This window comes from Pholis gunnellus, assembly GCF_910591455.1.
Source record: "Pholis gunnellus genome assembly, chromosome: 15".
NCBI classification, from domain to species: Eukaryota; Metazoa; Chordata; class Actinopteri; order Perciformes; family Pholidae; genus Pholis; species Pholis gunnellus.
In genome coordinates, this window is record NC_136542.1 from 15,749,620 (window position 1) to 15,774,891 (window position 25,272).

The 25,272-nt window shown below is 43.6% G+C and overlaps 4 protein-coding genes across 8 annotated transcripts; 3 read left to right on the plus strand and 1 right to left on the minus strand.

The window, feature by feature from the left end:
• Nucleotides 1–110: 110 nt before the first annotated feature.
• On the minus strand, nucleotides 111–2,682 carry fam167b (family with sequence similarity 167 member B). The gene is made up of 2 exons (XM_079174467.1): nucleotides 2,316–2,682; nucleotides 111–1,864 (listed from the first exon to the last, which is right to left on the minus strand). Exons 1-2 carry the CDS (start codon nucleotides 2,613–2,615, stop codon nucleotides 1,601–1,603), a joined length of 564 nt encoding a protein of 187 aa, XP_079030593.1. The 5' UTR covers nucleotides 2,616–2,682; the 3' UTR covers nucleotides 111–1,600.
• Nucleotides 2,683–4,405: 1,723 nt separating this feature from the next.
• LOC306706837 (myotubularin-related protein 9) lies at nucleotides 4,406–10,308 on the plus strand. 2 transcript variants are annotated; one of them, XM_079174067.1, is made up of 11 exons: nucleotides 4,406–4,897; nucleotides 5,195–5,251; nucleotides 5,543–5,651; nucleotides 5,857–5,982; nucleotides 7,081–7,254; nucleotides 7,330–7,547; nucleotides 7,648–7,809; nucleotides 8,077–8,218; nucleotides 9,090–9,310; nucleotides 9,442–9,593; nucleotides 9,901–10,308. In XM_079174067.1, exons 1-11 carry the CDS (start codon nucleotides 4,710–4,712, stop codon nucleotides 9,999–10,001), a joined length of 1,650 nt encoding a protein of 549 aa, XP_079030193.1. In that variant the 5' UTR covers nucleotides 4,406–4,709; the 3' UTR covers nucleotides 10,002–10,308. The 2 variants fall into 2 exon arrangements, with proteins under 2 accessions (XP_079030193.1, XP_079030194.1); XM_079174068.1 differs by lacking the exon at nucleotides 5,195–5,251.
• Nucleotides 10,309–10,611: 303 nt separating this feature from the next.
• On the plus strand, nucleotides 10,612–14,135 carry tdh2 (L-threonine dehydrogenase 2). Its single transcript, XM_079174850.1, has 9 exons — nucleotides 10,612–10,750; nucleotides 10,878–11,078; nucleotides 11,666–11,708; nucleotides 11,800–11,870; nucleotides 12,014–12,163; nucleotides 12,260–12,432; nucleotides 12,527–12,617; nucleotides 12,713–12,982; nucleotides 13,184–14,135. The coding sequence occupies exons 2-9, from the start codon at nucleotides 10,892–10,894 to the stop codon at nucleotides 13,327–13,329; spliced, it is 1,131 nt and encodes a 376-aa protein (XP_079030976.1). The 5' UTR covers nucleotides 10,612–10,750; nucleotides 10,878–10,891; the 3' UTR covers nucleotides 13,330–14,135.
• A 635-nt stretch (nucleotides 14,136–14,770) lies between these two features.
• On the plus strand, nucleotides 14,771–24,866 carry srrm1 (serine/arginine repetitive matrix 1). Of its 4 annotated transcripts, none has more exons than XM_079175423.1 (17): nucleotides 14,771–14,865; nucleotides 15,819–15,908; nucleotides 16,045–16,167; nucleotides 19,125–19,295; nucleotides 19,569–19,663; nucleotides 19,772–19,996; nucleotides 20,321–20,500; nucleotides 20,643–20,762; nucleotides 20,926–21,134; nucleotides 21,286–21,366; nucleotides 21,863–21,949; nucleotides 22,038–22,173; nucleotides 22,266–22,352; nucleotides 22,454–22,927; nucleotides 23,059–23,245; nucleotides 23,691–23,864; nucleotides 24,004–24,866. In XM_079175423.1, the coding sequence occupies exons 1-17, from the start codon at nucleotides 14,845–14,847 to the stop codon at nucleotides 24,112–24,114; spliced, it is 2,571 nt and encodes an 856-aa protein (XP_079031549.1). In that variant the 5' UTR covers nucleotides 14,771–14,844; the 3' UTR covers nucleotides 24,115–24,866. The 4 variants fall into 4 exon arrangements, with proteins under 4 accessions (XP_079031549.1, XP_079031551.1, XP_079031550.1 ...); XM_079175425.1 differs by having other exon boundaries at nucleotides 24,011–24,866; XM_079175424.1 differs by having other exon boundaries at nucleotides 22,044–22,173.
• The last annotated feature ends 406 nt before the right edge of the window (nucleotides 24,867–25,272 follow it).

Here is a 25,272-nt window from a genome sequence, read left to right on the forward strand (position 1 = left end):
TATGATAGTAGATTGTGCATGAACACGTGCACAGAATTAGCCCAGAGTTCTAACAATGTAACAACCAACATTTTTAATTCTAATAAAACAGAAGTTAAAGTGACAGACTCATAGAAAAGTCTCTTTAATGTCGTGCTGCATGTGCAAGAAAACATTAGAATTTGAAGGCATTTCTCTTTATTCTCATTTGTCATAAACTGATACATTCATATTACAGTAGCATGATTTAACAATAACGCGTTTTTTTACATTTAAAACGGTTAAAACCAATGTCTCATGTTATTAAACCAAAAGATCTCATTACTCATTCATACTTGCTGTTACAAATAATATAAAGCTATAAAACAAACCACTTAACTTGCCATAAATTGCCCGAGCCACAACTTGATCACTGTCCAGCCATATATAGTTTGTAAACCGTGCGCTGCAGCATCTGGACACGGTAACGAATGGAAAACAAAATGCGTGAGGCATAGCCTCCTGGGTCGCTGCGCTGCTGAGGATATTGAGATATATTTGGTTTGTGAAGAAGAGGCTTAAAAAATGCTGGAGTGTGACATCCCACTTCCTTTGAGGATAGCGGTGGGGACCGTGCCCCGATGAAGGCTTCAACAGCTGGAATATGTTGCTCTATCAAAGGACTCCATTTACTTTAAAGTGTTGCTGAACATGTTCTTTATCAGACCAGACGTGTCGTACTTTTTCACTCCACAAATAAATGTATTAGTGATGTGAAGGAGTTGTTCCCAACCTTTTTTTTAGCATTGTGACGTCCTAAAATAAAACAACTCCCCTCCTTGAGGCCTCCAATCTCCAGCTTCTGCTTTGAAAGTAAAGCTCTGCAGACTTGTGCTTCTCATGCCACTCAGCTCTGCCCTGCAGATAGTTTCACTTGAACTCCCATCCCCTCATCACCGGATGTATCCAGTTCAACCAGAGCGTGGAAGAGATGGAACTATTGAGTAATTGGCTCATAAAAAAGGAAAAAGGAAAAAGACTGTGGAAAATCTTTTTTGTGGTTAATCTTCTCACAACCTCTCAGATAGATCTCGCGACCCTTTATTTGGGCCCCGACCCCTAGTTTGGGAACCACTGACTTAAAGTGTTCCGACCTGCACTGCGACCAGGAAGCCCCCTCTACACTGTCTTCTCTTCTGAAGTGAGCTTCTTCTTCCATGAATTCTTCTTCTGCAAAACAGTACCACTCTCCCCCATAACTGCTTCTCACTTCTTTGGCACAAGTGAAACTTTCTTCACACAATACGAAATCATTGGGTATAAGATATAATGCCGTCACTCCATATCTACCTTTGCATCTCAGTCTAGCTCTAAGCCTTCATCCGTCTACTCTGATTAACATGACTGTGCAAAGAACAGTCAACAACAGAGCAGCCTGGGCTCCGTCCAGCAGGAGGGTGTGCCTGTATTACAGTAAGGGCGTGTGCCCCTACAGGTCTGCACACTGAGGCCTCCTCATGCATGTCAAGTCAAGGTGCAAAATAATTTTTCTTCCCACCAAGGGGACCAATAATCAGCAGTCACTCTTCACACTATCGACAGCACAGGAGGAAACAGGCCTGAACAAGTTTTTCTTTTTTTTTTAACACAGTGAGAAACGTCTGGAGTTGATGTTCATCTTGGTGAGGCCCAGGTGTTTGAGCGGCATGGACAGAGCGAAGGCGGCCTTCATGGGGATGTCGCATAGCAGGTCCGACTCCTCGCCGCACTCCTCCAGCTCGTACGTGGCATCGTCCAGCATCTCCTTGTGGCGGTCGCACACCTGCTCCACTTTGAGCCGGTGGATCTCCCCACGCAGACGGATCAGCTGGCGGGCCAGGCGGTTGTCCTGGACCCGCATCTCCCTCTGAGGGGGGAGCAAGGGGTGAGGAAGGGGGAGGGGGGCAAGCATCAGTGAGATAGCACAGGAAATATGTGAACATTTGGATTTGGAATCTTCTCATAGTTGTTATCTTCTTATCAAAGGGTGTAAATCACTGGCATGTGGAATATACGGGCCGCAGCCCGAGACTGTGAGAAAACACGCATATCATCCTGTTTCACAAATTGTTTGTTTAGACTGTGAGGACTGGATGAAGTCACTCATGCTACGCCCTAATTTAAGTCAGGCATTCATGCATGCAGCAGGTCACTGACACCTGAGGAGGTGACAATGGAGTAGGGAGATAAACATCTATTTCACAAACATGCATAAGGAAATTGAGAAAGAAATGCTTTTTGATGCACCAAAATGAGTATCATTGTTTTTCAGTCTGATAAATCTTTGGGTCAAATAAAAACGCTCAGGAGACACTCACCAGCTCTTTCCTCAGAAAGTCCAAGGCATCATCGATAGTGTCAAAGCCACAGATGTTGCGCACGACCAGCTCCGAGTTCTCGTTTCTCAGGATTGCGGGCGTGGAGGCGACTTGTCCCTCAGAGCCAGGGCTGTCTGCCGGGTCACTTTCCTTCCACGGTCGGCTCTCTACCCGCTCCTGCCACTCAAGGTAGGACGGTCTGCGGGTCTGCAACTTCAGCTTCTCCGTGAGCGCTTTCACGCTGTCCAGATCGGCCGCGTCGCCCTCGGAGGACTCTTCTCCTAACTCTTTGAAATCCATCGGCGCAGTGATGAAGGCAGTCCTCGGAGAACGGGAATTCACGTGAAGTTTTCGTTTTTCTGGATTGGCAGCGTGAGCGATTGGAGCGCAACAAGCTCCTTACCTCCTTTATAGGCTGATAAGAAGGAGTGACCGCCCATCCCACAGGCGGAGGCCAGGGAGGCTGGATCATTTAAAGGCTTTTTTCTTTTTTAATGTTAGGAAGACAGATTTCCACAAACTTCTTGGAGACCTTAAAACAACGCTTTGTCACTTATCGAATGAAAATACTATTATTATTGTTATTTTGGAATTTGGAGAGAAGTGTGATAACATGCTGTATCTTTTTCATCATTTTAAATCACAAATGTTGTGGAAAGTAAAGAAAGTACTTGATGCGAGTATTAGTGACTTTATATGACTACTTCACCTGTGGTGGAAGAAGTATATAAAGTAACATTACAATAATGTGTAAAGGCTCCATTACAAGTAAACGTTCTGCATTGAAAATCTCCCATTGCGATATAGCATGTGTTCTGATCATTCAATAATCAAATAGTCTAGATGAAATAACCTCATTTTGTATACTTTTATGTGAAATAAATTCGTGACAAATGAAAAGTACTGAGCATTTTCTCCTTTAATTAGGAACATTATAGTGCAAATAATCAGATTTTCTGAAAAAATATTGAGAAATATGTTCTTGGTATTATCTATTTATACGACAAAAGGCCTAATTGTGTATTAGGATGTTTTTGATTTATTATTTCATTCGGATATGATTCCATTGAAAGATGATACATTATCATCTTGAATTATTGCAGGCAAATGGCCACTGCAGGTGTTGTATTATTGTCTAACCCTACTGTCTTATTACTGTAGGAAGCATTTTAATGTTGTAGCTGGCTCTAAATACTTTATATTCCTGGGTAGTTTAATTTATTGCAGTGACTTTTATTCTATAATCCTGCCATGTGTTTTGTATGAAAAATACGCAATCAGCAAAGTAACTGCAGTTAGTCAAATAAATGTAATGGGGTAAAGACAATATTCCCCTTTGAAATATAACAGAGCCGAAGTATAAAAAAGCATGAAATGGAATGTAGAAGTAGAAGTACCTCAAAATTATATTTAAGTAAATAGGCTGCATTAGTGAATGTACTTGGTTACATTGCACCACTGTATTGCAATACATTTCAGAAGGAAACTTTTTTATGACCCTTTCAAAAGTTACTTGTTTTGCGGATAAACATGTTAAACTGATCAACTTTCTAAATGATGCATCTAAAGATGCAAATAAATAAATAACAGTATAAAAAAATAACCAAGTTAAATGTAGAAACACTGAAATGCTGCATGCAGTCTTGCAGAAATACCAATACAATAACATAATATACCGTAACCTTTAACACATTGAAATGGGGCGTTCTGCACGTGAGTGCTTTTACTTTTACATGTTGCTGATTGTAATCAGCTGTTATGTCGGTGCATTTCATTGTCATTGACTCTTTGTGAGGCTCAAATCGTTCTTCCACCCCTGCACTAAACCAAACTCAATGTTTTGTCAAGTTCAGCACCAGCTTTCTACTTTTGAGTATTCTGCCATCTAGCGGTCATTTATTATACAACAAGCGCACCAGTGCTGCCTCTCTCCCACTCTACCCACCCACACACCCCACTGCGTATGAGAAACTTTTAACAGCAATATGTGACACATCTCGGTGCTGCTGTTTCTCAGGAAACGGCCACTTCCGTCTTTTGTCGCTTCAAGCAGCACATCGTTATTTCCAGAGCAGTCTCGTGCACGGCCACCTGTGTGAGGCAAGGTGTAGCAACATAAGTGCATAAGCTATGCTCAGAAAAAAATGAATCTATTTATAGGCTCCTTATCGGCGAGCAAACAGAGCACAACTGCTGTGCTACCCAAACGAGTGAGGCGAGGAGAGGAGAAGAGAGGAGAAGAGAGGAGGGAGCTTTCATTTTCTTTTCAAGAGAGGCGAGGAAGTGATTTGGCCACTTGTGCACTGAGAAGTTTCAGCAGCGGAGTTTTTTTTAATATTTTATTTTATTTATTTATTTAATTTATTTGCTTTTTTTGTGACGGCCGGGGGTCTGATGGAGTTTTCTGAGCACATTAAGACCGCCAATGTGGAGAACGTGGTGCTCCGGCAGCCGCTGCACCCGCCGAGCAGAGGCACCCTGTGCATCACCGGCCACCACCTGCTCTTCTCGGACAGGGAGGAGGAGGGCAGCGGTCGGCAGATGCTGCTGCTCCTCAGGAACGTCGATGCCATTGAGAAAAGGTGAGGAAGGAGGACCGGAGAGTGATCATTGCAACGACATACGTCTTATCAAGTAGTTTTTGAGAACAATAGGCAATTAGCTTTCAAATTGCCCCAAACACATGACATTAATTGCTTTAAAATACTAATTACAGCATTTAATAATGGTTTATAGATCTTTCTAGCACTTCTTTATTCTAGGGATTCTAGTCACAAGCAAATAATCACACTAACCAACATAACTAATGAACACCAAAGCTGTCAGTGAATTGTCTAATTGATGTCTAATTCCATTATTCCTCAAATCCTTTTAACCAGTGTGGAAAACCTTTTGGCCCACTCCGGCCCCTTCTGTAATGAAGGCCGCAGTCAAAGGTTGGACATCATTCGTGTTGTCATGTGTCTGCTGCTCTTATTGCCCACAGTGCCAAAGGAGGAAGTGTGCTAAGAAGATTAGAATGCCTTGCTTGCTGCTAACCGCGTCTTCTGAGCTTTCTGAAACCACTCGATAAGTTTTCGGTTCACCTTCCGTTTCTGCTGCAAGTCAAACTTTCTGCACTGCTAGAGTCAAAACAGCAGGCGTTGAGGGGGGAATGTTGACACCGGGGTATTGTTTTGTTTCATAGTTGTGTGTGTGTGTGTGTGTGTGTGTGTGTGTGTATGTAGGATATCTGGATCCTCAGGGACCATTACCATCAAGTGTAAAGATCTGCGTGTGCTCCAGCTTGACATCCCGGGCATGGAGCAGTGTCTCAACATTGCTCACTCCATCGAGGTATAATGAATAATCTAATAATCCTACTAAACCCTCAAACATACATGGATAAGGAAATTAGGGTTTTCCCTTCTTGCTATGAGATCTTACATCCTTCCTTTTGAATACGTTTCTCATTATTTCCGCCGTTGCTCTCGTCTGTGCTTTCTGATAACATTCTCTTTGGAAGTCGAGTCAATTCAAATCCCTCTTTCACTTTCTCCAGACCCTGTCCTGTCTAGACGGTGTGTCGGAGATGTACCCGTTCTTCTACAGACCTTCTGATGCCAGCCTGCAGGACCAGTGGGGCCTGTTGTCCCCTGAAAACCACTACAGTCAAATGAAGGAACTTGTAAGCAACATATAAAACCCTGTGTCTCATGAGCTTGTTTCTGCTGTGTAGGGATGTAACACCTAACACATATTTTTATACACACACACACACACACACACATCATAAGTAAGTCATCCCAACAGTGATTCAACAACCACATGACAGGAAAATACCATGGAAACTGAATGCCTGGGTCAAGACTCAGGATATCCCTGTCGCTTAGCTTTCATTTGTTTTCCCTTAACTTCAGAATGTGCTGCACACAGCTTGAATTCTTGCTTAATACAGTGTCGTCTTCCTCTGGGAGTAGCATGTTGCTATGGGGATGGGTGGACCCCGAGGGAAGCATTGTTGGCGCAATGTTCCCTGTGTAGGATATCTTTAGTTTTCATCAGGCAGGCCCGGTCAATTGCATGTTGACGCACATCCTTCAGCCGATTCCTGCCATGAGTTGAGCTTTGTGTTATGTGGTCGAGTTTTTGTCAAATGGAATTAAAAAAGGAACGATTTGACATTATGACAAAATATGCTCCACGCAGAGAGTTAAAGCAAGGAGACGGTTAGCTCAGCTTAGCATTAAGACTGAAAACAGCTATCCTGGCCCTGTCCGAAGGTTAAAAAGAAAATCTGCTAAAGCTTCTAGAAAAAAACAATGTGGCATTTTTGCAGTTCAGTTTATATATGGATTCTGTTAGGCAGATTTCGTTTACCTTTTGACAGAGCAAGTTTAGCTGTTTCCCTCTGTCTCTGATATAAGATAAAATAACTGCTTCCTGGCTGTAGCTTCATTTTGGTTGTACAGATATAGGGGTGGTGTCCTTGTTCCCATGCTGCACTTTGTCGAAACATGTCATGTCGAAATCAAAAGTGAAACTCTAAGTTCATAGGCCCTCTAGAGGAAGGTGGACCCGCCTATGTTAGAGCTGTTTTCTGTAGCTTTAGTATCCTTTGACACAAAACAGGGTGGTGAACATGAATGTGCCGTGTGCAGGTTACATGCCCTGTGCGTATTAAAGTTCAAACAGTCACTGTGTCACTGTGACTGTCCTTGATGGTCCTCTCTCTCTCTCTCTCTCTCTCTCTCTCTCTCTCTCTCTCTCTCTCTCCTGTTTGCAGCATGACAGGTGGAGACTGAGCACTGTGAACAGAGACTACTTAGTGTGTCCCTCTTACCCTCCAGCCGTCATCGTCCCCAAGAACACCGACGATGACATGCTGGAGAAGGCGGCCAAATTCAGACAGGGGGGACGCTTCCCCGTCCTCTGCTACTACCACAGGAAGAACGGCATGGTGAGGCGCCGTCATGTGTCTCTACAGCCAAGCCCACACTTCACACATGCATCTAAACAATTGGAATCTCTTCAGGTTATCATGCGCAGCAGTCAGCCGCGGACGGGAGCCAATAGGAAGCGCTGCAAGGATGACGAGCGCCTCCTCCAGGCCGTGATTGACGGCTCGGACAAAGGCTTCATTATTGACACACGCTCCACTCAGCAGGCCCTGCAGGACCGGATGACTGGTGGAGGGTGTGAGTCCAAGTCGTGTTACAGCAGCTGGACGAGACTGCACAGGCAGATGGAGAGGCGAGTGTGAAAGTTGGCTCAGTGGGAGTTGATGCGGTTCTCCGTTTTTATGATACTGACGTGTCCCGTGAAACTGTCCACCCCATTGTCTTCTTTACAGGGGTAAAGCTCTGCAGGAGAGCCTCATTAAACTGGTGGAGGCCTGCGGGGATGAGTCCCATAACATGGACCGTTGGCTCAGTAAGCTTGACAATTCAAAGTGGCTGTCTCATGTCCAAACTGCCCTGTCAACCGCTGGACTGCTGGCGGAGTGTGTGGAGAGGTAGGAACTACACCCACGGTGTGTGCGTGTGCGTGTGTGTGTGTGTGTGTGTGTGGGGTGGGATTACAGTCGGTTTGCACTTATCTCTTGTCAAAAGCGTGTTCTTGTCTAGACGGACAGTTTTTATATTTGCACTCTTCGACATGAAGATATCGTCAGAAATAATGGGAGCACCAGCAAAGACAAATATGTGCGCGTATACACCTTTTCTAATACATGAAGGAGGAAACAGGACTGAACTGTAGTGTATCTATTGGTTTTGTGCAGGGACGGTCATTCAGTGCTGATTCTCGGCTCTGAAGGGACAGACTCCACTCTGCTCATCAGCACCCTGGCTCAGCTCATCATGGACCCATGTTGCCGCACACTGGAGGGCTTCCTGGCTCTGCTGGAGAGGGAGTGGGTACAGGTGAGTGTGTGTGTGTGTGTGTGTGTGTGAGAGAGAGAGAGTGTGTGCGTGTGCTGAAAGATTGGAAAACGTGAAGAAAAAATGCAAATCCTCAAATAGATTGAGACTCGTGAACACAGTATCAGTGAAACAGAGTCACTTCACCCAAAGTATGTTTTTTTTATTCACTATCTTTGAAATACAGAATGCGCTATTCGTGACCTTTTTTAGGTTACTGCTTTCAGTTAAGTTCAGAATTCTAATCATAAGGAAGCCTTCTAAACAACAGTCCAAACTGAGAGCTCATTGAATTTTACTACTTTGTGCATCGACAGTCTTGAGGCAAAGCTGTCCTCTGTTTTTCATGCACAATCTCACATCTCTTGCTAAAAGGATATTGCGCCACAGTCTACCCTTTACAGGAAATGTCTTAAGAACAAAACCAGCATGTAGCGGTTATGGATTTACCAAAACCGTTTGCCCCATTGACCCATTGACCCATTGTTTCCAAATGTTTCCGTTCTCCAACACTTGTACCTCCATTATAGTGGAGCATTTCTCAACATTTGTGGGGAACCATGAAACAATATTTTTCTATTTCACAGCCCATCCAAATAACCAACAAACAATTGATATTGAGGTTAACATTTCATCATCAAATAAAACAGAAGATAAAAGTCATATGAAGGAAAGTTGTTCTTCGTGCTTAAGAGTTAAATAGACCAGACTGAAGTAGCAAAGTTGTACATATTGATCGATAAGCTAAGTGATGATATGTCAACTGTGCCATGATCCCTATTTGATAAGTTGGAATTCACACAGAAAATGACCCACAGTACAGAGCAGTGAGCACTCTATGCATGTTTATGTGAATAAGTGTTCCTCCCTCCAGGCAGGACACCCATTCCGGCAGCGGTGTGCCCACTCGGCGTACTCCCACGCCCGTCTCCAGCAGGAGTCCCCGGTCTTCCTGCTGCTGCTGGACTGTGTGTGGCAGCTGTGGCGTCAGTTCCCCCTGGCACTGGGCTTCTCTGAGGCGCTGCTCCTGAGGCTGGCGACCGAGGCCTACGTGTCTAACTATGGCACCTTCCTGTGCAACAGCCATCAAGAGAGGTCGGTGTTAAGGCTCAGCGCGACTGTGCATTAGGGGAACGGATGGCTGAGATCAAACTCAACCGTTTCTTTCTTTCAAACTATATCTTCACGAGGTGTTAGTGACCTTCCGCCTCACTCTTCCCTCTCAGGTGTGCTCTGGGAGTGAAGGAGAACACTCACTGTTTGTTCCGGGCCCTGTTGAGGGCCAGGGAGAGGGACTGCTACTCTAACCCCCTGTATGAGCCCACCGAGCTAGCGATCTGGCCCTCAGTCCACCCTCAGTCCCTACAGCTTTGGAGAGGTGAGCTTTGACGTTTTCAAACATGATCTCATCTTTATGCCGACAGTCGTGGCCTGAGGCGTAATTATGACAATTTCCCACTCATGTCTAATAGGATAAATTGATGAAGTGATGTCATTTTTGGACGGGCAGACAGATGCTTTTGACCTGCGGTTAGTATCAGCGGAGATGCTCGGTCAGCCTCTAACGTCCGCCCAATGATTTCATTATCTAGAGTTGTAAGCCGACTGCGTTGCTAACTGTGATGATTCTAGGATTCGATTAATCGAGCGTTGATGACCGACTCAAGCCCATGTCTTATCCTCAGGTTTTTTTCTGAGGTGGACCCCGCAGGCTCGTCACCTCGAAGAGGCTCAGGAGGAGATAAGGAACATGGTCACTGAGTGGGGGAAGCTGGCGCTCAGCTGACGCACTCAGTACATGAAGATGGGACGATGTTCAGCCTGAACAAACACGTTCTAAGGAGGGACAATACCAAAGCTCAATGCCTTTTGACTGTGGAAACGTTATCGCAGAATGTTTGACAACCTGATGTGTTTTAATGTCATTATTGTATTCTTTTATAAAACAAATTGAAGAAAAAAAACTATTTTTTGATGTCATTTGAGGATGTTTAGCCCTCACACCACATATAAAAACTGTTGTTTCAAAAAAAATGTTATGATAATATATGTTATGTTTTACTTAAAAATATATTTTCTAATATTCATTCACAGATATTATCAATAGAAGGAGGCTATATAACTGACACACCTCCCAGTCCTGTTAAGCTCAGCTAAACACTCTTCACAATACAAATCCCTGTGCACTGCAAGTCAGCATGTTTGCACACACACGGAGCTTTGCAAGCTGGAGACTGTAGTCAGGTTCAGTCAAGAGCCACAAGCCCTGGTGATTACACAATGTGGACAAGAACCACATAGCCCAGCATGACTTTCTACTCCTGCTTTTTTGTCCAGCGGTTACTGGGTGAACTGAGACGGTGACCAATCGGATGGTAATCTTTTGTTTCTGACACATGCCTCGAAAAGTATCTTATGAGCCCTTAATTTGTCATTTAGATCAGAGGAAAAGTTTGGGATTCACTGAATTGCACCTGCTGGTTTTGGACCAAGAATCTGGGATTGTCTGGTATTTCTGATTTTGTCAGCACACAGGTAAAAACCTTTTTTCTGTGCCCTGTTTCATTTGTCTGTACTGTTATTTTAACACGACTTGTATACGCCCCAATGATCATCAACAAAATGTAGAAGTTCAATGTCAGTTCATTTTGATTTTTCTAAGGACTGCTACTGGACATGCAACCGGGGGTCTGTATGCCCACTGCAGCTGCGCTGGGCCTGTTTTGCCGAGGTTGTCTGAGCAGGGCGCGAAGTTTGCCCGGTGGCAGCCTGAGCTGTTTGCCCAGGCAGATGAGCAGGTGGAACAGCCTGGAGACCGGCAGCCCCCCACCTATTCAGGAAAACCCTCGTATCCTCATCACAGGTAATATGAATTGAATGAACTATTGAAAGCTAAAGATGGAGAGAAAGATGGACTTTTCCCACCGCTACACAAACACTGAACCTGTGAAGCTACCATTGTTTTCTACCACTTTCACCGTGCAGCCACTGTTTTGTACTCATGTTCGCAGAGCAGTTACAAGAAGGGGTTGAGTGCCTCGCTCAAGGGCACCGAGTTAGGGATATGAGAGAGTTGCTCACTTCCAAGCAGATCCTATGTTTAAATGAAATGCAAGTGGCATTAATGGCACGAGTGGAATACTAGACAAGTGTAGTGTAGTTTTATATTTATCGTGTTGTTTTCACTGTGCACCAGCAGCAGGACACCACTTTGACTCATCACAATAGGATGCGTACAGACAGCGCTGGTGATATAAAAGAGCCAGTGAGTGACTGGAGGGGAGAATAATAGCCCACTGTCACTTTTTGTCCCGGGATAAAGCTTTGGAACAAACGAAAAGCTGAAGCGTGGTGCACCAAAAACATTGACTCCACTTGCGTACCAAACTCCAAACATGTTCTTGTTTTCTCTTGACAAATAAAAACACTAAACTGTGCCTCTATATGCAGGTGGTCTTGGGCAGTTAGGTGTGGGACTGGCAGAGCTACTGAGGTGAGATGCGTGGACATTTTCTGAGACACCAAAGCTTGTGAAAATGTTTGAAAATTTGAACTTCATACATCATATCTCTATCAACGTCTAGGAAACAGTACGGAACCGAGAATGTAATCCTGTCAGACATTAAGAAGCCTCCACCTCATGTTATCAGCAGTGGTATGCAAAATCAAAATCAAGTTCTTTTCACCAGATATGTTGTGTTTTCCATTCTTCTCCAATTTACACTGAACAGTATGTGCAGCTTATTTCCCTACTCTTCAAATCATCAGTTTACGAATATTCTTCTCTTTCCCCATCAGGTCCATTTGTGTACGCTGACGTGTTGGACTACAAACACCTCCGGGAGCTGATTGTAAATTACCGTGTCACTTGGCTGGTCCACTACAGCGCTCTGCTTAGTGCTGTGGGCGAAGCTAATGTGGCTTTGGCACGCAAGATCAACATCACAGGTCTGCCGATTACATACTCACCATTCACATGTATACCGCCTTCTTAGAGGTTATTTAGTTTCAAACACCTCTTCGGATGTTCTGCTGTCCACCTAGGCCTTCATAATGTGCTGGACTTGGCTCTAGAGAGCTGCCTGCGCATCTTTGTGCCCAGCACCATTGGAGCGTTCGGCCCCTCTTCTCCACGTGACCCGGCCCCTGACCTCTGTGTCCAAAGGCCTCGAACCATCTATGGCGTGTCCAAAGTGCACGGAGAACTAATGGGGGAGGTGTGTCGGCCTTAAAATGCACATGCATACACATTCACGCGGTACTCCAATACATCAGATTGTACAATTTCTCAGTAATATTCTTTTTCTTTAGTATCTCCATCATAAATATGGTCTGGACTTCCGCTGCCTGCGGTACCCAGGTGTGATATCAGTCAACACCCCCCCCGGAGGAGGAACAACAGGTATTGCATCACTTCTCTATCCGCATATGCCACATATATTCAGCACAATCAGCTTGATGTTATGAACAAGGCACTCCCGACCTCTTTCTTCGCAGACTATGCCGTTCAAATCTTCCACGACGCCCTCAGCACGGGTCACCACGAGTGCTACCTGCGTCCCGACACCCGCCTCCCCATGATGCATATCTCTGACTGCCACCGCGCCACCATAGAGTTCATGCAGGCTCCAGAGTGCCAGCTGTCTCTGCGTACCTACAACATCGCCGCCATGAGCTTCACTCCAGAAGAGGTGGCGCAAGAAATCCGCAAGCATCTCCCTCACCTCAAGGTCACCTACAATCCCGACAATGTCCGCCAGACCATCGGTACGACGTGGTGCACATACCGACACTCAAAACCTGTGCAGGATCATACAACTTTGCAATGTTTTCAGTGTGTTAAATACATTTTTTTCTGGTTTGCCATCTTCTTGAGTCGTATTTAGAAATGACATGACTCACATTGCCATCTTCAATTATAACTGATGTGATGGAAGTAATGTGGTTATGTTTCATGTCACTTTGCAGCAGACAGCTGGCCCGTGAGGTTCGACGACACCAATGCCAGGAGAGATTGGGGCTGGGCACCAGTCTTCCGGCTTGAGGAGCTGGTGTCTGACATGCTGCGCTCCATTCGAAACAAGAGAACAAACGAGGGTTTGCCAGTCAGCTAGTGAAAACCTGCTCCACAAACACTGACCAACGCCCTGGCTCTGACTTCTTCTTCAGCCTGCATTTACCAGCGATACACTTCCTTTCACTTCACCTTCACATGTCGTCAACCTGTATCATCCCCCGTTACTCTGGAACATTACAGCAATGAGCCAGGGACTGTTTGTAAAGTAAAGTGGGAATTCTCAGTCTGATGATCTCAATATACAGTGGACAGTGAGATGTCACACACATGCACTCAAACACACACATCTCAGTCTTTTTCAGGAAATAATATGCCGTCAAACTTTCCCTTAATCTTTGTCGTTTTTAATCGTTAGCATGGGATAAGCATCGTTTTACACATGTTGCCTCAGAAGGAACAACAAAGGACTTCAGAGATTTCCAAATGTCATGTGACTTGCATCAATAGACACAACAGTCAACAATGTTACAATGTCTATGAAAATGTCTATTACAATATGGACCAGTTACACATTTATAGTAACAAATCTGTTGTACACTTTGATTTAAGGATCATCTGGAATGGCTGGCTCAGTTAACGCTGAACTGTATTTATTGACTCATCACATATTCTGTCTGTTTTCAAAAGCCAGTCTTTTATTATATAGTCTATCAAGTGAATATCACACACTGTATACAACCACACTACCCTTGCTCTGGCACCTAACAAGAAACCTTTATTTTGCCTTTTTTTTTTTGCCAGCTGTGTGATTTTAGTTAGAATGAGCACCTATAACATATGAAGCCTTATTTACTGTAGATTGATTTGGAAAGCAATATTTAAAAAATGCAGTGTACTTTTGATTCAGACCTTGATTATTAAAAATGTTATTTACCCAAACACCATGATTCATTTGAATTTTTGACCTTCATTTAGAAAGTAACTTACTGATTGGGCCACATTGATATTTAGCGTGATGCTGATGACTATAGTATTGATTATGGTGGTAACTAGGTACAGTTTTGAGGTCCTTATTACATTTCAGGGAGAATTATTGCATTTTTTTTCACCAGCATAAATACTAGTAACTTTGTAAATTCAGATTTTTACTACAAAACACATGATCAACAAATAAAATATGATGCACTGTTATAGATACAACTACCATTAGATTCTGAAGTACCCAATTTTAAATACTTCAGAATCTAATGGTCAATCAGCGACATTGAAAAGCTGCTCTCCCAGTAATGCATTAATAATTAAAAATGTATGATGTAAGATAATATTATAACACACAGTTATCCAATATGCAGAATTCTTTGCAGAATTATGTCTGCATATTGGGTAATTTAGCAAGTACAATTTAGCAGAACGTTTCACCGTTTTGTTATATTCATAAACCAGTCAGGATCACGGTCTGGGTGAACACGTCTTCCCTCCCATCATTACAGTACATGCAGTTCTGGTTTTTGTCTCTAGAGGCGCACCCGTCATCCGGTTCTCCACTCAGAATTTCACCGGAGCAGCGCACGTCTTTCTCAACGGCACCTGTTAATATCCATTTTCTCTGATAATGGACGCGGGATTCTTCCGCGTAAGTTCTTGGAAAAGTTTGTTCATACTCTTTAATGTCTTGCTGCTAAGTAACAGGGAAATATATTCATTGTTAGAGCATTAATATGCTGTTTTTAGGTGGAGGGCCATAGAGCCAGGCGTTATGGTAACGTTATGGTCGGGGCTTCGTCTATCAACTGATAACGTTACTCGACATGAGCCGTGTTTCTACTGGGCTATTTACAGAGTTTAAATGTCTTTACTAAATGCATTTTTGTACCACTATAGCCCTATATGACGATATATGGCCAACAACTCATAGCCCGTTCACATTAATTTGGAGTCGACACAGTTGCAGGAAATAGACAAGCCAACCTAGCTAGCTTACGTTAGCTTCTTCTAATTTGTTAGCCCTGGCTAAAGATGGCGTCCGGGTGGTGCATCGTTTGTGACTGGAGGGTAGTCACGACCACGTTAACGTTGGCTAGAATAAATAGACGTAACGTTAAAACTGTACTGAATAACTACACCCATTTGACTATTTGATGTTATGTCTATGCCAGCGGTGCTGCCGGTGAAGGTAGCCACGAGGCTAATATTAGCCTTTTAGTTTCGCCTGGAGGATTAAGCATGCTAACTATTAGCTTAGCTAACGTTAGCCTATTTGTATCAATGTCATGTGTGGCTCACGTTGACGATGTGGTACTGCGACCACGTGAACTGACGTTATCAAATATTTTGACTTTTAACGTAACATCGTATGTTAGCAAGTGTATCTTAATGTTTGCTAACTCAGTGTTTTGGTTTCGTAGTCAGTATCGCCAGTATGTTAGTGCAGTCACGTTTAAGTTACGCTGGTCAAACACTAGGGAAGTTGTTTTGCATCTGAACTGAATCACGTGAGACATGCTTCAAGCATAATACGTTTATGTGCGTGTCTGATTGTCAACCCACACTAGTCATCTAAGAGTCGGTTGTTGACTTTTTCTGTAGGGTACAAGTGCGGAGCAAGACAACCGTTTCAGCAACAAGCAGAAGAAACTGCTGAAGCAGCTGAAGTTTGCAGAATGTCTGGACAAGAAGGTATGAGATCACCCACATCTGCATTGTTTTGTTCAGTGTGTGCCAGTACAAGTCCCAAACAATCTGTTGCCTTGACACATGTGTTGACTATGTTTGTGATTTGTTTCTGATCCGCATGAAACCTTTTCACCCTTAGGTCGACATGACCAAAGTGAACCTGGAAGTCATCAAACCGTGGATTACTCAGCGAGTGACAGAGATTCTGGGGTTCGAGGATGACGTCGTCATAGAGTTTATATTTAACCAACTTGAGGATAAGGTAATGTCTTTAATGTGTTTCTGTTTTGTTTTTTCAAAACTGTCATAAATTTGAGGGCATTGTTACGTTAGTAAGAAGGGATATAAGCAAATCATTGCACCTCCTAGTCAAATTGAAGTTGAATGGGTAAAGTAACAATTGGTGTAAACTCATTAATAATGACATAACTATGTTTTGCTGTTATGTGACAAAGTGCCTATATTCAGCAGTCTTCTAATGATGATGTGATTTATGATTTAAAAGGCCTGAACCAATATGGATGTTATACCTTGCATCAGAAGTATAGCACCAACACCTAATTAGCTCTCTCCTGAGCCCAAAGTCACTGAGCCCAACTCTCCTTCATGATGCAGTGTGTGGTTTGAGGTGAGTTATATGTAGGGATCACCAATATCATGTCAGTGAAAGACACACCTGAACAATGCCATAATCATGTAGGTAATTGCAGTGCAAAATTAAACTGCCCAGATCCCTGCTTTTAAGAGTAACGGATCTCTTCCTCTACACTCGTTAGAGAGCAACTGTAGGAGTATTTTAACACCAAGCTGGAAAGGATCCTCTCAATGTCCACCTCGGATTGAACATTTCAGGTCTTCTGCGCCTCCGTTTGGGTTTGGTCAGAAGCGTTCTCTGACCCACGGTCACTGTAGAAAGTTGAGAACAAAAATGTTCATTCGACTGCGAGTTATTCTGTAACAAATCTGTTAAACCTCTGACAACACTCGGCATCTCAGTTGCGTGTCGTCAGACGTGCAACACATTTGAGATTTTCAAACATAAACGATACTTTTCTTTTTGGTGTTAAGTTACTCTTTAGACTGGAAGGCCATTGAAATATCTATAGTGGTCATGTTTTTGATTCTTAACAATATCCTTCTTGCCAGTAGGGCTGTAATGCTGAGCCCCACTGATGTGTATTTTATTGTTTAATATTAAATTCTGCATGTTTTTCATCCCATAGGCTATTGGCTAATTTATTCAAGAATTTCGTTTATTTAAGCATAATTTGGATTCCACTAATGGGTAATTTCTAGGGGTGTGTATCTTTCCCTCAAGACGATTCAATACGCATGTCGATACATGATCTGCGATACGATACAAATATACAGTTAACAATGTACAAATGTAATTTAAAGGAGCTGTATTTAACTTTGTGAACATTAATATAGCAGCACACAACTATTTTCTATGTAGACATGTAGTGGAGTGATGCGTTCCAGTGCATGTGAGCTCGCCACACTGATTAGCTCACGGCTGTCTCATACAGTGATTACAGCTGATAACGGAACAGCAACACTGTTAGCCCTTTTGCTGTAGTTTGCACTGTTGGCTGTGTTGAGGCGATCAAAAAGCGGATCTTGCACCTTTTTTTAATTCATAGTATACTTGGTATTGTCCCACACTGTGAAACCAATAAGGCAGCAGTGGGACACTAAGACCCAAAGCAGATTCTAGCAGAAGACACTAGGCGGTCTAGGCTAGCGATGCTAATTTATTAGCGCCGGCCTAAGTCTAGCCAACAATCCAAAGAAGGTAGCCAAAACTTGTGTATGGCTCCCCCCCCCCCTTATGTTTGCAGCTGAGGAGTGGCCGGGTCTCGCTGCCTCTTCGATCATAACAGTACACACAGGCACCTCTCTTCATCTCTTTCCATTCATATACACAGATTACACGTAAAAAGCTGCTTGAGTGGAGCTCTTTCAGTCTGTATCAGTTTATAACGCAAGTATTGATTTTTTACAGATTCCCCTCAAAATTTGAGTCGGATTCAGAGTTTTGTATCGACGTAGCCGTATTTAAGACTCTTGGATATATCGGTAAATTTTTACACCCCTAGTAATTTCCATTGAACCGGCTTACTTTTTGAAATAGGAAAACAGGTAAATGGGAGGGAAATAACTTAAGTAATGTACACACATTATCCTTTATTAGACTATTACTAGGATTCCATCCCATAGTATACTTCAATGCAAGTATGGTATGTATGCCTAATGACTTCGTTAATGACTTTCATTCTCCTAAGATGCTAAAAAAACACATGTATTTATTTAATAATATCAAATGTGACACCAGTACTGCACATAAAACATTTTTTTGATCTTTTGCTTGCCATAGCTTTTGGGGTGGGCGGGTTGGGCTGTTAAAGCTAAGTTTAAAGGGCACTGTTACATAATGGTAAGAAAAATAAATTGAATTGAGATTACGGTATCTCACAATAATTCTATCAGCTGTTGAAAAAGAAAACTTCTTCTTTTTTTTGTGTAACTGTGTACTCATTATTGCTTGTTCGTCTCTTGCAATTTAGATAAATGATATAACATTAAGCTCAAGGTGGTTGAGTCTCAAGCAGTAGGGAGGCGGAAGCAAGCCAAGGGAGCTCCGTGCCCACTGATCCCACGGGACTCACTGAAGACACCGGAACTGTACTTGCAGTGTTTGGTTTTAATGCACTCTGTATTGTGGCTCTTTGTTTAACTCCTGAAGTGTAGACTGTGGGGAGACCGGAGAGCAAGGGGTGGTTAGGGACACTGAAATGTAAAGCAGTGGGGATAGTACTGAGCAAATCAAATGACTGTTGTGTTCTTTATTGTATACCTGGGGAATAACAATCAGAAATGGGTATAACAGAAGTTTTGCATGCAGTTTTTTTATATCATTAGATACGTCTCCCCTCAGCTAGCTCACATTCTCAGTTTGAGTATGTGAGTACAATTTAAATCAATCACACATTTGTTTTGATAAGTTATTGGAACCAGGTATGTTTAGTATACTAATCAGTGTCTTACATGTTTTGAGTAAGGTTAAATACATAGTCGCAGCAGTTTAGTGAGGACTAGAGGGTAGGCAGTCCCATTTGTGGGATCCTAACCCCCCCCCCCACCCCCAGAATGATGTGCCTTCCATTACTTTAATGGCCATATGGTCTTTTCTCTGCCTCCTTCGTGTGTGTGTTGCAGCACCCGGACAGCAAGATGATGCAGATCAACCTGACGGGCTTCCTGAATGGGAAGAATGCCCGGGAGTTCATGAGGGACCTGTGGCCCCTGCTGCTGAGTGCCCAGGAGAACATTGCTGGCATCCCGTCTGCTTTCCTGGAACAGAAGAAGGAGGAAATTAAACAGAGACAGGTGAGCTTCTCCCTGTGGTCTGTTTGGCAGAATGTCTCTGTTAGCTGTAGGGAGGTCATGGCTCTGTGGTCGCTGACAGCTCGAGGTTCAAGTAGCCCAGGCAGGAAAAGACTGGAGTAAATAAGTCTGTAATAATCAGTGGATAATATGATCCATCGACCGAGACAATAACATTTGACACCCTAGATGACAGTATGTGAACATTGCAGGACAGAACATACAGTATATTGTTACTGATGGTGATGTGATTGTTCCCTGTTACATTTCCGGTAGATTGAACAGGAGAAGCTTGCTTCTCTGAAGAAGGTCGATGACGATAAGAAGGAAAAGGAAATCAGAGAGAGAGCACAGTCAAAAAGCCCAAGGAGGTAAGAAAAAAAAAAGTCTTCAATATCGAGATCAGTGGACCAAAGTTGGATTTGTGTTTATATCACAGAACAAGAAAACATAATTATTTTTGCTTCTTCTCTGTCCAGGCGGAAGACAAGGTCACCATCACCCCGACGAAGATCTCCAGTGAAGCGTGAAAGGAAGCGTAGCGCCTCCCGCTCCCCAAGACGCAAAGCCAGTCCAGTTGGCGGCAGTTCACCCCCTCCACCTCTGATGCAGCTGCCCACCAAACCGTTGGAGCAGCTTGTGGAGTCAGAAACATTAGACAGAGCCCTGCCAGAGCCAGTCGTCCAAGAAACACCTTCCACCGGGTTTGTAGAATAATTGCTTTGTTTAAAATTCACAGTTTTGTGAGGGATCAGTAGTTTTAGTTTAGAATCCACTGGATTTTAGGTTTATTTATTTGCGTTCTTGGTTCATATTTATTCCACATTAGTCCTTTCATTCAGGGTCAATTATGTGGGCTTGGGTTTTGTAATGCCCTGGATCAAACACAAAAGCAATTGTCATCTATAATTGTTTAGTTCATCATGGAAACTGGTAGCATAGTACAGTAGTTTTCTTTTAGATTAAGAAACAACAACCCTGACAGTGACATCTAGAATTGAATTTGAACCTGTTCCTCTGGCCTGCAGTGACACAGTTGTGGCGGTGGTGAATCCAGACCCAGTGACTGAAGTCAAAGAAGCTTCACCAGAGAAGACCCAGAAGAAAGAGGAACGGCCCAGGTCCCGGGAGAAGGACGGCAGGAGGGAAAGGCCTCACCACCGCTCTCGTTCTCATTCCCGCACTCGCAGGCGACGCTCCCGTTCTAGGTAATTTCTGACATGTTATTTCTGTCTCCTCTGGTTCTTCAAAGATTTTATGTTTTAAATTCTGTGTAAAAATCAAGAACTTCCAAGTTCTGAAACATTGAAAAGAAATTCAAAGCTTCTCTCGTTCTGTACCCCATTTCAGATCTTACTCTCCTCGTAGAAGACAGAGTCCCAGGAGGAGGATGTCTCCTCGTCGAAGGAGCCCCCCCAGACGGGGGCCCGCCAACTCCAGACACAGACACAGACGCTCCCCTGTCCGCAGGTCAGTAGCTGCAGCCTAGTGGTTAAAAGAACAATCATTAAGTTCCTCTGTAGCATCTTCTTATTTGCATTATTCTACTGGCCACCAACATTGTGTACAGTAGATCTGGGCCAAACAGCTTCTCCCTGTAAAAATAAACTTGTATTGTGTTTGTGTCCTGCAGGAGGCGCTCTCGCTCTGCTTCGTCCTCTGGCAGCAGCTCCTCCAACTCTCGCTCACCTAAAAAAGCAATGAAAAGAATATCTAACACACCACCCCGAAAACCGGTCCATCATCCCGACAACCCCATTAGCCCTGCAGGGAAAGACAGGCGGTCCCCATCTCCACGGGCCAGGAGGGGCAGAGGCTCTGCATCACCTGCCAGACCATCTGGTACGATCCTTATATCATAATTACATCTTTGTCTCTTACTGACGGTGTCGGCTCCCTGCGTCTTTTAGAAATTAGATTTAACTATTCAAAATCTTGTGAAGAAGATGATTATCATAAGTGCTTTTATAATTCTTAGTGTCCTGTTTTTCAGGTTTAAAGCGAAAACCAGGTGGAAGGGGTGATTCTCCGTCTGATAATGCCAAGCCCAGACCTTCTGAAGGGTCTGAGTCAGGTAAGCGTTAAACTACGTCTGTTTAGAGAAACACAGAGGCCTGTGACCTTAAAGGTCATAAGGTTTTTTTGTGAAAATGTCTTTACGGGGTAATGTTGCAAAGTTCATGGGAGAAACTTGCTTTACCTGTGCAGAGTAAAAACATTTCCAGGGGCTTGTGTGATAATCCTATTTCAACTTCATGCCAAAATGAGTATTTACCTTAAGTTTGTTACCAGTTTTTTTCTCTCTAGCAAATAGATTTTTTGAGGTGTAGAATGTTATATCTATGCCCAAGTACCTCCATTAGTGATTTAACGTGGTTTGATCGCCCTTAGAGTATCAATACAAACCGAGTGAACAAGAACATGATTAAACATGTAATCTATGGTCAAATTGCCACGTAGAAAGCTAATAAACTCAAACCACAGGGAGATCAGTCCTTTATTTCTGTATTATCTGACTTTTCCATGGCAGTCTGTTTCACTGATGGGACACTCTGTGCTTTACATTTCAGAGGAGGATAAAAATGACAAAGGGGCAACCGCAGATTCGGTGCAGCAGCGGCGTCAGTATCGCAGGCAGAATCGACAGACTTCTTCAGGTTAAAAGCGTTTTTATCCCCGTTCTGTCCTCCCCAGTTAAGGCTATAATAAAACAGTCGCTAATGTCCTCTTTCTGTTCTGTGTCAGATACAGGGTCCTCCTCATCCGAAGACGAGGGACCCAAGAGGCTAACAGCGGGGCCAGGGGCCAGAAATGGGGAAGTCAGAAGGAGGCGCAGCCGCACACCCTCCCCACGGAGGCGACACAGAGATGCCTCTCCAAGGTCAGTACTTTTGTGTCTGAATAATTGGATTGTATGTGAAATCTAATGTTGATCATGTACTGTACTCATATTTTATTTGTCTCCCACTTCAGGAAAAGACGTTCTCCATCTCCTGGACGCAGACGTCGCACACCGTCTCCCCCACGTCGCCGCAGATCTCCCTCTCCTCCTAGAAGAAGGTATAGGCGTGTTCATTTGATCTCTTCAGCTATCTTTTTTTAATACCAATATCTGAAAATTCAAAAAAGGATTTTTGACAATTAAATTGGGTCTTTCGCAGGTCTCCTTCCCCACCTCCCCGTCGTCGCTCTCCATCCCCCAGACGATATTCTCCCCCTATCCAGCGTCGCTACAGCCCCTCTCCCTTGCCTCTACAGAAGAGGAAGCTGTCTAGCTCTCCCCCAAAACGCTCTTCTCCAGGGGCCAAGCGACGCTCCTCCAGGTCGCCCAAGCGCAGGAGTCCTCCTGCTCAAAGGAGACGCACGCCTCCATCCTCGTCTCCATCCAGACACAGGAGGAGCCCCATGTTGTCTTCTGTCAGGCCAAGCAGGGACACACGATCCCCTGTTGCCAGCCGCCTCTCCCCGTCCCCTGCGAACCGCGGTCGCGCCGTCAGGGGTTCCACCAGTCCTCCGAGGCGTTTTGAAACCTCCACTTCATCTCCATCAAACCAGCGGAGACAGCAGTCTCCTCCACACAGTGGCAAACCCATCCGCAGAGTGTCCCGCACCCCGGAGCCACGCAACAACCAGAGGTAAGCGAGGCAGATGGCATTCATCTCCATTGTGATTGTCAGGATAATGCACCTTTTTATCTTTGAGTTGTGTAACCTGTTTTTTACATGTGCCATCGCCCTTTTGAAAGTCACCTTTGTCCTCTCCTTAGACCATCTCCAAGTCCCCAGCCTTTGAGGAGAGCGTCCTCCAGGTCCAGATCCGTTTCCCCCCAGCCAGCAGCTCTGAAACGTCCAGCCCCCACATCTGCCTCCCCCTCGCCGTCTCGCTCAGCCAGCGGGTCTCCACCACCAGCCAAAAAAGCCAGCAGTGGTTCCGGCAGTCAATCCCCAAACAAGGTTTGATAGCTTACTTTCAATTCTGGCTTTGTTGAATGAAGTTGCGAATGAAAGTATGCAGATACTTTGCATTTATGTAGCTAGGCATGCAGCAAGCCAGACTTGTCTTCGTCTGATTACATTAGTCATCATTCTCCATCAACCGTAACCCCAAAAATTGTAAAGCATTGTAAGCTTTTCTCTGGAGATTAAATATGCAACATCATCCCATCTCTTAAACACTTTTAAGGACCTTGAATACTGAGAGTCCTTGAATGTATTCTGAACCACAATAAGAGAGTCTCTACTTACTTTACTTTGAAATAAGTCTTGTAAGTAAGTGGCAACACTGTTGGGCAATAATACATGAAACTTTATTCCTTTGACGTTGTCTGTGGAGTTATTCAGCGGCATTTTTAATGTTGTCCCCATAAAAACAAGTTTTTTTTTCTTTGTTTCATTGCAGAATTCAGATGTTGACGGCAGTGGAAAGAAGAAGAAGAAGAAGAAGGAAAAGAAGCATAAGAAGGAGAAGAAACACAAGAAGCACAAGAAACACAAGAAGGAGAAGAGTGGCGGCCCTGTGACTGGAGATGGGCATGAAAACCACGGTGGGGAGGAGGATGGAGAGTCAAGAAAGGTGATGTCTAGTTTCTGCGTTTTTTAGCTACCAAGGCCTTTGTGCTCAACAGGAAACCCATAACTGGCGGGTGTTATTTTGTTGATTGCAATGCATTGGCCAGTTGATAGGCGTGTATTTCATGCTGCTTTTCATTTAGGAATCAGACAGTGAAGTAGATGACAGCTTGGATGATCTGGAGAAACACCTAAGAGAAAAGGCCCTGCGCTCCATGAGGAAGGCCCAGTTGTCTCCGTCACAGATGTCCTGAAAACAAGGGGCTTTCTCACTTTTCAATTTTCCACTCACTCTTGATGTTTGTCATCGACCTGGTTCAGCTTTAGAATGTACAAATTGTTAAATCTTGAGTCTTTTTGTTTGTTTTTGTTTTTTTCTTTTTACTGGTTTGGTACATTCTGAAGAGTGTTTCATTAAGAGCTTGATTTATCGGTTAGTGTATTATCTGAACTGTAAAGAAGCTTGTGTTGTCCATCATTTTTAATTGTTGAGCAGGGAAACGGTTTAAACTTAGAGGTTTGAGTTGTGCAGGTTTCAGATATTTTCCACAGCCTACAATAGATTCCATTCAGAAATGATTGCATGTGCAGTGATTGTCTCTGATGTGCATGAACCACTGACCTTATGGAGTGTAGAGAACAACCAACATACAGTAACATACTGTTACTATTGCCTTTTATTAGTGGAAACAGTTGCACAGCAGTGTGCATTGTTAGAGGCCGTAACAGAATGTCTTGTCCCATATTGTAACTTAAAAGAGGTGTTTAGCATCGTTTAACCTGCTGTTTTTCCTGACTTTGAAATTGTCTTGTTTTAAGACTAAAACAATCTGTGAGACAGAGAATGCTTTAATTTTCCAGATGGATTGATATGCAATTTTATGTTGACACCCTTACACCAAGCTAATCTCCGTGGGACTGCTCTATGATTTGTATTTAGTACCCTGGCTCTTGTCATCTTGTCATCCTTTCAGAATTAAAACCTTTTTATAGGACGTGTGCTTTCCTCAATGTTAAGATGTTGTCATTTCTCTTTGGGATGGGATCTGTACAAAATGTACACAGAATTTAGGTAAATTAAGAAAAAAAAGAAGTTGTGGGGGGGATTTAGCTAATAACTAATGAGACATGAGCAACCCACCAGACTCGCAAATTCACAACCTACCACTACACTTGCAGCCTATTTAAAAGTTGATCTGAAATGTGCTCATGGCACCTAAATCAAACTTTTCCTTTGTCACAATAGCTAATTATGAAAATCCCAGTGTCCAACCTAAATGTTTGTATTCTTTCACTTCAATGAAAGATGTGCTATTTTTTTATGATAAATGGCAAATAACATTGTGGTAAAACCAGACTAAACAATGTATTGTATATTAATAACTGGAATATTGTGGGGAAAATACGTGCAA